This window comes from Urocampus carinirostris, chromosome 17 (assembly GCF_059441175.1).
Source record: "Urocampus carinirostris isolate Australia breed hairy pipefish chromosome 17, RoL_Ucar_1.0, whole genome shotgun sequence".
In the NCBI taxonomy this organism is placed as follows: Eukaryota; Metazoa; Chordata; class Actinopteri; order Syngnathiformes; family Syngnathidae; genus Urocampus; species Urocampus carinirostris.
The window spans coordinates 28,677,762-28,690,741 of record NC_142365.1 but is presented as its reverse complement, the minus strand read 5'-3'; the positions used below and the strand labels follow the sequence as shown (position 1 = coordinate 28,690,741).

Below are 12,980 nucleotides of genomic sequence, written 5' to 3'. Positions count from 1 at the left end.
GAAATCATTTGACGTTTATGTGTATTTTGTCCATAAATACGTCTTAAATAATTTCTAATTGTCTGCCAGGTTCCTTTAATTGTTCTTCCTTTTTTTACACTGCTTCCAGATGTGTGCTTTCCTATTAAAACATTTGACCAATCACATTTCAGCCATTACTTGTTGCCATGGTCAGAAATCTACCCAGGCCCCGAAGCATAGCAGAAGTGTAGATAAAAATCTTGGTCCAATTTCGAGTTGTCGGGCCAGAGCTTTCCTGCAGGTGTAAGGAAACATAATCTTTTCCACAGTTTATTGACTAGGTGGCGGTAATGGAAGTATCACAAAGAAAAGGGGAAGAAATACAGAATCCCAAATTCCATTGCTCTACAAATGAAGTTGTTTCGATTTAATTTTTTCAAATGGACATCTTCAGCCCTAAATCCAATCAGATTCAGATCAGATCTACTTTATTGTCATTCTAGTACACGTGTATACAGAACGAAATGTCGAATCATCTGACCCGCACAGTTTCCTTGAATCTACAGATATAAGTAAAAGTTGTATTGTATTATGGCTACGTATAGTATTTTACCATAGTGCCGATAGTGCAAGAGGAGTAGCTAACCAGATGTGCAAAATGGGCAGTCAGGTTAACAAGTCAGGTAAACAGTAACATTAACACTGTAACAATAACGCTGTAAGTACAATAGTGCAGAGAGCAAATGTGCAAGGAGTGGCAAGCTATAAAGAACTGCCAGTAGTGCAAAAAGTCAGATTAGCAGCCGTTTAGATTTAGGTTAACTATATGTTAGATTGACCATTTAACAGTCTAATGGCCAGGGGGACTAGACTACTGCGGAACCTGGTGGTCCTGCACCGCACACTGCAGTACCTCTTCCCAGAGGCTAGCAGAGTGAACAGTCCATGATGGGGATGAGAGGGGTCCCCGATAATGTTCTTAGCATGGGATAGGCAGCGCTTCTGGCCAATGTCCTGAATGGAGGGAAGTGTAGTCCCGATTATTTTCTCTGCTGTCCTCGTTACCCTCCTCACACTACCCCAGTCGGTAGCGCTGCAGCCTCCACACCACACAGAGATACAGCTGGTCAGGATACTCTCTATGGTGCCCCTGTAGAATGCGATGAGGGAAGGTCGGGGCAGGTGGGCTCTCCTCATCCTCCGCAGGAAGTACAGGCGCTTATGTCAGAAATATGACAGAGCAGGCTTGACTTGCAGCATTAGCTTCGATGGCGAAAAAAAAGAACTTCTTGATGGAACGGAAACACTTGGGTAATCTGTATGGCAGAGTCATTGAAATACTCTTGAGGCAAGAGAGGCGGATGGATTTTGTGCACAAATAAAAACAAATTTTCATGAGTAAATTGTGGCTATATTCCTAAATTATATTGAGTCAGTTTCATGAGATTATTATTGATGCTTTTATGTGTCACTAATGTAGTTGCAGTAAATGTTTCTTAGTAATTGAGTGTTGGAATGAGTCAGGTGTAGCACTATTAAAGGGCTAGGTGTGACATACACCGCCCGCCACTGTTTATCCAACAGTGTGCCAGTCTTTCAGGAAAGCCACAATTAATTTCAGTTTGGAGGTAATTAAAAAGTGGAAAATTCGGTTTGATCCTAAGACTGGCTTGTTGTTTGATTGTGTGGAAAGTCTAGATAATATTGTTTAAATTGTTTTTAAAATGAATCACATGCAATATATACCATATTTTGCGCACTATAAGGTGCACCGGATCATAAGGCCCAACCCCCAAAAGATAGTATTGTGTCGTATATTGTTTTGTACATAAGGCACATTGGATTATAAGGAATAACATTTAGAGATTCCATGTGTACAGGTAGATATTGATGCACTGCATTGGTGCCACTAACTCATATCGCAAAATATTCTATGCAATGGGAACTGAACCTGGGGAGTGGCATTGAGAGCGCCAACAGATTACTACTTGGCCACCAGTGGTACAGATAATATATGTACAAGCATTAGAGCTTATCTCACTATCACACTTTTTACGGTGCCACAACACTGATTTGCAAAATTCATTCTGATAGGTGGAACCGTCTCTCCACTTCTTCACTTGTAAGTCAATAAACGTTCTGGTTTTCTCCATTCTCTAATAATCATTGGTGAGGAAGAGAGAGACTATTTAACCCATCAGAAAGCACCATACATATCAAAAACCGTAAAACCTTGTATGGTAATGCATACAAACAATCACTGTATGCATTTACAATCATCAAGGTGCACAAAGTCAAAAGGCGCACTCTCAATTTCTGGAAAAATATACGTTTTTAGGTGCGTCTTATACTTCGGAATGTAAAGCATTTGCAATTAATGTGTTTATTCTTAATCTTCGTTACAAAAATGTACCATATTTCCCACATAAGGCACACCCAAAGAAAACACATCTGCCAGAAAGTGCGCCTTACAACTTGGTGCGCCTTATAGAACGGAAATGCAGTAATTACAATTGGAGATGCAAAATGAAATGTTTTTACATATGGTAACCATTTATGAATGAATCAATTAATTTAAATTTTGAAGCCAGATTTTTTAAATTGAAGTAAAAGTAAAAGTATTTGTGAATGAATAAACTGCTTGGATTACTGTATTTGGTGATAGTTTGTCTACCAGTCTTAAACAAGCACATGTTTTTTGCTGTTGTTTGTCCATATGTTGGCATGTATGCATGCACATTGTAGTGGAATTATAAATATTTTTGAAGGTGCGCCTCATAACCAGGTGCACTTTGTAATCTGGAAAATACAGTACTTGAAAATAATTTCTGCTCCATTTCATACAAAAAAATCAAAATTAAATTTGTCTAAGGAGCTTTTTAGCCAGTAAGCTGGTCCCGAGATACATCTGTGTCTTTGCGTAGGCCAATGAAGAGCAATTGCTCACGGGGGCGGCCAGGATCTGTCTTTGCTTGGAGAGCAATTTCAGTAAACCGAGGAGACGTCGGCCGGAGTAGCAATCCAAGAGAAAAGAAGGTCGACAGAGAGAATTTGAGGAGCAGGGCTGAGTTGAATTAGAACTCGGCTTTTAAGGAGACAGCCTTTTCTTTTCTACTTGACCTACATGTCCATCCATTCTGTTATTTTGTGAACAACACACACTCTCAATGTTTTGTGGATGTTTGGACTTGGATTTGGAAACAAGAAAAACAACAACACGCTTCATACTAATTCCCTTTTCTTTCGCTTTAGTTCAATCTTGTAAATGAGAAACATGGAGTTATTCGATTGGTTTCAGGTCTGGAGACTGGCTTGGCCACGCTAGAACCTTAATATGCCTCTTACGGAGCCACTCCTTGGTTTTCCTGGCTGTGTGCTTCGGGTCATTGTCTTGTTGGAAGACCCAGCCATGACCCATCTTCAATGCTCTGACTGAGGAAATGTTGTTCCCCAAAATTTCACAATACACAACCCCAGTTATCCTTTCTTAAATCCAGTGCACTCATCCTGTCCCATGTGCAGAAAAACACCCCCAAAGCATGATGCTACCACCTTCTCCCATGACTCCTCTGTATCATCCAAATGGCCATATGCAAGCTTAAGACGGGCCTTGACATGTGCTGGTTTAAGCAATGGAACCTTTTGTGCCATGCATGATTTCAAATAATGAATGAATGAATTAAAAACGTTATTTCGAACATAAAAATAAAAACAGGACAAAAACAATGAGTCAACAACGAAATAATGTCACACAACATGTTCGAAAAGGGGTAGTCAGAAGCAGATGCTTATTTTTCCTACCCCTTTATCTTCCCTATTAAATACATTTTATAGATAGCTCCTCTTGTGTCCAATACAACAAAATCTCATGGATATACTTATTACATAGGTCTGATATCAATAATTATAATAGTTACAATAATCACATATTTTATACACTAATCTTCGCAATACCCATCCCTCAACGTCATAATGCGCATAATGTCACTGCGGCACCAGTGATAATATCAATAAAAATAAACACAATACTTATAACAGTTCTGATGTGATAATAGCACAATAACAACAAGTTAGCCATAGTTTGAAGTGCAGTATTTCCAGTCTCCCTCATATCCCATTTTCTTCATCTCTGTATTTCGCCAGTAATGCTTTTTTGTATTTAAATTTGAACACATGGATATTTGGACATTGTTTGATTTCATTTTGAAAATTATTCCAAAGTCTGACTCCACACACAGACACACACATACTTCTCCTGGTGGTTCTCACCTTTGGGATTTTGAATTCACCACAGCCCCTCAAGTCATAATTTCCCTCTTTCCGAGTGAATAATCTTTGTATGTTTTCTGGCACTATGTTTTTGTTGACCTTAAATAACAGTTGTGAAGTGAAAAATTTTATTAAATCATCCAATTTCAATAAATTGGACTGCATGAATAAAATATTGGTATGATCCCGATATCCTACCCTGTGTATGGTTCTTATTGCACGTTTTTGAAGGATAAAAAGGGGCTGTAGTGAACTTTTGTAATTATTGCCCCAGACTTCTGCACCATATGTTAAATATGGCAGAACGAGAGAACAATATAATAAATACAATGCATTATAATGTAAAAGAACTTTGGTTTTATTAATTATTGAAATACTTTTAGATACCTTTGTTTGTATGTGTCTGATGTGTGTTTTCCAACTTAATTTATTGTCTATTATGACCCCTAAAAACTTAATTTCTGATACAATGTCTATTGTGACACCATCCATTTTTACTTCTAAATCTTGATTTGCCTTACGATTACCAAAGAATATTACTTTGGTTTTATTTAAATTTAAAGATAATTTATTTATATCCATCCATACTTTTAGGTTAATTAGTTCACAATTAATACAAGTTACCAAATCCATATAGTTATCATTTGAATAGAAAATGTTAGTGTCGTCTGCAAATACTACTATTTTCAATAGTTTTGAAACATTAAAAATATCGTTAATATATAAATTAAATAGCTTTGGTCCCAGGATAGAACCCTGTGGTACTCCACAACAGATGTCCAAATATTCAGATGAAAACTCTCCCATTTTTACATATTGCTTCCTCCCCGTCAAATAACTTTGAATCCATTTCAAAGCCACTCCCCTGATGCCATATCTTTCCAGTTTTTTTATTAGTATATTATGATTAATGGTATCAAATGCTTTTTTTAAGTCAATAAATACCCCGACTGCGTATCTCTTCTTTTCTATACTGTGGGTGATTTCTTCTACTGCATCAATAATTGCCATTGTTGCTGATCTGTTTGCTCTAAAACCATATTGACTTTCATTAATCAATTTATGTTTATCTACAAATTGTTCTAGTCTATTATTGTAAAGTCTCTCTAATATTTTAGAGAACTGAGGAAGCAGAGATACCGGTCTATAGTTTGTAAAAATGTGCTTGTTCCCATTTTTGTATATTGGTATAACTTTTGCTATTTTCATTTGATTTGGAAATGTGCCTGTTAGAAATGATAGATTACAGATGTAGGTCAATGGTTTCACAATGCTGTTTATAATTTGCTTAATTAGTACCATATCGATGTCAAAACAATCCATAGACGTTTTGTTTTTACAGTTGTTAACCACGTCTAAGATTTCTGATTCCGTAACCCCAGATAAAAACATGGTCTTGGAGTTCATTTTTATTAGTGACTCAAATTGTTTACCACTGCACTCTGGGATATTTGCAGCGAGCTCTGGTCCAACATTTACAAAATAACTATTGAAATTCTCCACAACTTGATTTAAATATAGATAAATAAAGATAATGACGTCTTAGTGCATTATCTACAGTAACCTTAGAAACGGTGGTCACAGCTCTTTTCAGGTCATTGACCAACTCCCGTTGTATAGCTCCGGGCTGATTCCTCACCCTTCTTAGAATAATTAAGACCCCACGAGGTGATATCTTGCATGTGGCTCCACTCCGTCATGTTTAGCTTTTTACATTGTCCAATGATTGCTCCAACAGTGGACATTTTTCACCAAGCTGCTTGGCAATTGGTCTGTTGCCCTTTCCAGGCTCGTGGAGGTGTACAATTGTTTTCTCTGTTGTCTTTGGACAGCTCTTTGCCATCTTACAAGTTAAAGTCTTAGTGATTGTATGGGGTGGACAGGTGTCTTTATGCAGCTAACGACCTCAAAAGGGTGCATCGGATTCAGGATGCTACATGAAATGCAGGTGGACTTCTAATGGACGGACTAACAGGTCTTCCAGGGTCAGAATTCTGCAGCTGTATCACACAAATAAATTGTAAAGAAATCATGCACTGTTATTTCTGGATTATCCTTTTCAGTTTATCTCTCTCACAGTGGACATGCACCTACAACAAAAATGTCAGACTCCTCCATGATTTCTAGGTGGGGAAAAAGCAAAATAGCCAGGTGTTAAAATACTTATTTTCTTCACTGTAGGTCAACAAATAAAGATGGAGGAAAAAAAACGTTCGCCCTAAACTGAGTCTCAGGTCACTTCTTAATCAGGAGGAAAAACTGGTCTGCTGAGATGGGTCAGGAAAATAAAGAAAAGGCTAACCAAAAACAAAAAACAGAATAGTCAAGCAGGAAAAAGAGTCCCTTTTCTGGGCGGAAGATTGCGAGTAGCAATTGTGGAGTCCCAAGTACACAGCATTCGGCGGCGAGACCAAACTAGGGTGTCAAAACAGCAGTTTTTTTCTTTTTCTTACTGGCCGACATCTGGCAGCATGCGTTAGCGTCCATCCCTAAATTCGGACACTAGGGAACTATGTAAGCAGTACGCAAATTAAAATAATAAACAAAATCATTAAGAAGAGAAGGTCAAAACACAAAAAAAAGAAAGCAAGTGCCCCAAGAAGCCTTTGTCTTTCTCAGCACCCAAAACAGAACTGAGAGCAGGAAATGTTTCCCTCCTTCTACGGGCTGCGTAGGGGGTGGAGCATTTTACACCCAAAATTTGAAAGTGCGCCTTGAGATCTGGTGTTACCTGTCTGTGGACGAAATTGGAAATGTGTTTCCATATCTGTCCAATTATTGATCAGTCAATACATTTTGGTGGCTATAGTGATCGAATTGGTAAAATATTCAAGTCCTGTCTTCCAGTCCGCTGCGATTATGGATTGTTGTTCACAATTGCATAAGCAAAGGGAATCGGCCCCAAAAATGAAAAGATCTGAAATGATCTTCATTTATATAGCGCTTTTCAAGTCAATGACTTCCCAAAGCGCTTTACAATGTGCTCCACATTTCCCAACAGCGGCATTGTATTGCAGCCATGTAAGACGCTAACCTGCTTATTGGGGGTATTAGGGGTTCAGTGTCTTAGAACGCGACGTGGACAGCGTCGGGTGCTATCCACTTCACTCCTGGGAATACAATACAAACAACACAAGAAAAAGCATTAGGTCTTATCTCATTATCCAACTATTTTAGTAACTGCCAAATATGTTAAAGAAGAGGGAATGTTGTTAATTTTTTTCTCAGCTAAAACAAAGCATCATATGTGTCAAACGTTTTGAATATGTGTGGGAATGTATTTATTCATTTTTCAAGGTCGACAGAATTACTTCCCACAATGCCATTTTCTTCATTCAGTGCCGAAAGATAGAACTACTTCCCAATTTGCCTTTCTTGTGCAGATTAACCACAAACTATTTTAATGTCTGACAATCATAACACCACCAATTCGGCCCCGTGACTCAAATGGTGTAATTAAATAAAACGTAATGCCTTTTAATGTGTTGTCAGTATCCCTAGTGGTCAAGTGAAATTGATCAACTCCACGCCGCAACCTCTGTTTGATTCCTGTTGCATCCAAAGTTTTTCATTTGTGAATAGTGATGAATTCCCGTTGAACATCCAAAGCACAAATAAGGCACTCTTCATATTTTTTGTGCAATTCCATGCACCTTATAGTCCGGTGCACTTTATGGTGCGGAACATACAGTAAATTGAAAGAACTCTAAAACCACCAGAGAAAGTGACATGATCTGAATACTCAGGCAGCCACCAAAAGAAAGAAAAGATTCAGTCTTTTGTAACAGTTGATTGATTCAACCATTAGATAAAATTCTGAAGGGACATGTTTCATTCATCATTTTGACAGATAAACAGACCAGACCTGAAACATTCCTTTATTACATTTCTGTCCTTTTTGTTTGGAATCTTTTGGGAGGTGATGTCTAAAGTTTCAATGTCTTCTAAACACATTTGGTTCACACTGCAGGAAAATCAGATTTTTTTGCACAGATGCGACCTGTACCCGATCTGTCAAAGTCCATCGGAACAAAACATACACCAAACGGTTTACACCCAAAACAGCTAAGATTTAATCGTATAAAACTGGATACACCACTTGTCGCTCAAGTTAATTCTTAAAGCTATAGAATCCCTAATAGGTCACAATATTTACATTCAAATCACACCACACAGGGAGCATTCAATTTGGGGTAAGCAAGTTGTTTAATCCAATTGATATTTGGGGGAACAACGCTCAGAAGTTAGCATCCATGAGTACTTCCGCAAACATGAGTGCATTGCGTTTGTCATTAAATGTCCCCTTTTGCGCATTCAGGACACTTTTGCGGCATTCACACAGAAAGATCAAGTCACACTCAAATCACATTTTGTTGGAAATGTGAACGATCTCACAAAAACATCAGATTTCACCTAAAAATCGAAAGTGTGAACCCAACCTAAAATTCAATTGTTTTTGATTCTTACTATCCTGTTCTTTTTTCCTATGTCCGTTCTTTTAGATCTCCTTAGACGCCCGCCGGATTCGCCTGATGCGACTCCCGGAGGGTAAGGCGTCCTCCAGCGCCTCGTCATCCGGCACCAGGCAGACTGTCTACGAGGTGTGCGTTTGCCCCAACGGGAGACTTTTCCTCTCCCAAGCCGGCACCGGATCCACCTGCCAAATCAGCAACAATTTCTGCCTCTAGGACAATTGAGCACCACATTAAGAGAGACATTAGACTCACAGAGTCTCACACCGAACAGTCCTTTGGACTGATCTTCAAGACCCTAGTCCGTATTTTTTTTTAAAAGATATGAGGGTAGGGTACCCTCTGGACATTGTATTTATTACATCATATTCTGTCAATTTCTACATTGAGATGATTCAAACAACAAGATTGACAAATACTTATTTTAGACATACCATCCTGAAAATACAAGAAGAATAATTATTTTGAAATTGCGCGCCCCAAAAGTGCTACACTTGTTTCCTCACACAAACTCGGAAATTAAAGGAACTCAGAGCCAAGAACTTGTAGGGAGATTACCAAGCCTCACCGACTCTACTGTCTCTATTTTTATCTGTTTGCAAGGATATATTGGAACACGAGGTGCTGAACAAATGTATTAGATGTCATGCAATTTATTTTTTATGTAAAGTGGTACCTCTACATATGAGCTCAATTCCTTCCAGGATTATCCTCGTAGCTCAAATTGCTCAATGAGCAAATTGTCCTGATAAGACTTAATTAAAACTGATTGGCGCATTCCCAAGCTCACAAAAGGATCTAAGTGAACCCTACATAGCTATAAAAGACATTGTCTTGATCACTAAAAACACATTTAAATTATAATCAAACATATAAGTACAGTAATAAGATCATGAGAACAAAATGAAATGCGAGTTTATTATGAGCACTTATCATGGGGAGACTCGAGTCTCCGTAATGAAGGTGTGTGTGGAGATGCGGGAGGGGTGACACTTGCTTGTACGTAAGCACTTATTGTACGCTATTGTACGCAGTGACTTTAAACGAACGCAAACACACTTTTTTTTAACAGAACAATTGTATTTTTGCCTGTTTGATAATTCATAATTTTCTTTAGCCCTTTAAGCTTGACTCACAACACTATCACTTTCTACCGATCTTTTAATCTATATATATATATATATATATATATATATATATGTATATATATATATATATATATATATATATATATATATATATATATATATATATATATATCCAAGGAGATTTGTCTCTGATTCTCCTCCAAAATCAAACAAGAGTCCGAAAGTGTCTTTAAAGAAGGCTGTCACACGACCAGTTGACACTTTTGCTGTTTTTTTTTTAAAGAAAGCCTCAACTTCCTCCTAACCCTCCAATCTCCTGTGTAGATGCCAGCTTCTCTGGTTGGTCCTACTATTTGCTGTTTTTTTTTGCATCAGGTATAAAACTTCCTTCAGAAAGTATTGCAGCGAAGCGCTGTGTAAATTCTTCTGTGCCTTTGTGATTTGCACTCGCTGCTTCCCAATTTTCCTCATTGTCTTAGTCACTTACACAAATATGACACTCATATTCTTATTTCTTGCTACTTTTCAATTGTCATTATTCTCTTTTTCCGTAAATAACTTACTGTTTCCTTTTCATGGTTAAGGTCACAAAAAGGTCTTGCAACAAAATGTGAAGGGTTGCGTCCAGAAGAATACAGGTACTCTACAGGTATAACCAAAGATGTGGAGTGTAGGGTTGCTCACATTAAGAGGTACCACTGTAATACAGATTAAAGCGTGTCATATTTTTCAGTAAAATACGAGGTATTTTAAATCAGGGGTCACCAGCCAATGGGAGCCAGGAAGTCTTGTAACCCTAACCCTCTAGGCATACCTGAGTGGACCACAGGCGGTACTGAAATAGCTCACCAGTCTTTATGACTTTCTAGGAAATTTGGCGAGCTGTTCTATCTGATAGCTAGATTTGGCTGTATTGTGTCATGCTACGGAAAATGAGCGCTAAAAAGCACAAGGAAGAATACAAACTACAGAGACTCAAAGTAACCAAAACTCGCCTTTTTTTGTCCAAGCTTTGTTTTAAGGTACCCATAGCAGCAAGAAGGTGGACAATTATTCCAGCTCCATGTCAGTGAGGCTCATGTTATGTATAATAAAAGATAATTTCTTGACCTTCTAGTATTTCATAAAATACATGTTTATATCAAAGTTCATGTATTTTGCCTATTATTTGAAAACATGTTGAGTGTTTTTTTTTTGTTTTTTTTGATGAACGGAAATTTTTGTAATACTAGGAGGTGCCTAATGATACACTATGTCCCTTTAAATACAAAATGAATTATTCCAAATGTATGATGTTTTAAACAAATTAGCCTCTTAATTATGTATGCAATTCACTGATGTTTTATTGGTTGACTGAGTCTAGTTGAACCCTACTTCTAATCATTAGAACAGGTAATAAAATAATAATAACATAGTAATAACATGATATCACGTTATTTTAAAAATGAATATCAAAATTGTAGCCTATTAAGTAACAAAAAGTAGCTATTATCTTCAAAAAGGTTGGTGACCCCTACTTTAAACATTTCAATATAAAATAATGCACACAGTCAAAACATCCTGTTTCCAACATGGTAGGACAATGTATGACAACCAGTAGTTTATTTCGGACGTGTTGAGGAGTTTTCTTTGTGGATCATTTAAAGAAAGAAAATTGTGGGAGGGGTTGTTTGAAGTGTGGATTATAGCAGTGGTTGGCAACTACCACACTAAACGTTATCGTTAACTGTAACGCTAACATTCTCCATTTGATCACTAGCAATAGTCCGAATTGTAAACACTTCTTCTGGGTGATTCCTTTCCACAAATTCTGAGACTTTATGGAATTTTGCTAAAATGTCTTTAATTTGGGCTGATTAAATGATGGGTCCGACTGAGCGTTATCGAACCCCTCCGCCTCCTCGTCTCTGAACTCTGATCTGTGATGATGACGCAAAGAGCATGCTGTGATACACCCGTGCCAGGCAAATATGTTCAGAAAACTTTGGGAGAACCTAATAACAGCGTGTACTGTACTGTATTTTTGACTTCCTGTCCTGAAACGCCTTTGTTACCAGAGGTAATCATTTCCCATTCAGGAACTTGGTAACCTGAAACTTTCATATATAGAGACATTCATGAGTAGGGGTACCACTGAATCGTATACAACCGGTCCATGGTACAGAAAAAGTTGCCGACCACTGGATTATAGCACGTTAAATTTTAATCTTTGAGGCAAATGGAAGTGTGCTTTTGTATATGTGTATATATATATATATATATATATATATATATATATATATATATATATATATATGACCAAAATGGGAGTAAAAAAAAGAGGAATTTATTTATTGACCAGCACACCAGAGCCCTTGGAAATTTTAAAAGCAAGCGCATTAAAGCATGACTCTGATAACAGGTTGGTCTAATACATTTTTTTAAGCCCTGGACAATATTTCTATTTCCGGCCACTCAAGCATGACTCACCCCAACTTGGCAGCTGTGAAATCTCAGATCCAAGCACCCCAAAATTATCCATTAAACATTAATGAGAAAATAACAAAAGAAAAGCTTAAAGCCTGAAGAATTTTGAGTGTGCAGACTGTATGTTTCGGCAAATTACTACGCTGTACGGGCGACCCTAGGGATGGCTGCAAAGAATGTTCCAGCAAAAAAAAAAAATGTTATTTACTAGACTGTGAAATCAACATCTCTTGTGCCAAAGTGTCCCCGCTTCTTTTTCTTCTTTCATTCTTTTGTGCCAGCATTTTCGGCCCCCCTCCCTGGGCTCATTGTATGTATGCTGTTTGGACTGCATCGGTTTTACAGCTGTGGTCAGCCCTTCTTGTTTCTTACACATTTTGTTCGAGGAGGAGTTGCACTCATGCCCCACACTCGTTGCAAAAAGAAGCCCATCGTGTTCATTTTCACAAAATTCTCATTTTTTCTGCATTTTTTCCCATTTGTATTCTAAGACCTTAAGAGGTCAAGCCAAATGAAGAATGTGCACCTGATTTTGACTATATTTCCTCAAAGAATAACCTAATAAGAAAAGGCGCGATAACAGGCTACCGCAGGTGTGGGCAAACTACACCCCGCATGCTGCATACGGCCTGTTAAGTTTTTTGAATCCGGCCTGCTGAACAAAATTAGTAAAAATATGAGGATGGCTGTGCGCTATTTGGGTATCACCCATATTGAGAGTTGC

General features: G+C 37.8%; 1 protein-coding gene across 3 annotated transcripts in view; it reads left to right on the top strand.

Annotated features, from left to right (window-relative positions):
• Positions 1–9,848, top strand: part of sgcd (sarcoglycan, delta (dystrophin-associated glycoprotein)) — a 317,590-nt gene extending 307,742 nt beyond the window's left edge. For all 3 annotated transcript variants that reach the window (XM_088321491.1, XM_088321492.1, XM_088321493.1), the window contains one exon: positions 8,733–9,848. In XM_088321491.1, coding sequence (XP_088177617.1) covers positions 8,733–8,918 — 186 coding nt within the window. In that variant the 3' untranslated portion in view covers positions 8,919–9,848. The remainder of the gene's footprint in view (positions 1–8,732) is intronic.
• The last annotated feature ends 3,132 nt before the right edge of the window (positions 9,849–12,980 follow it).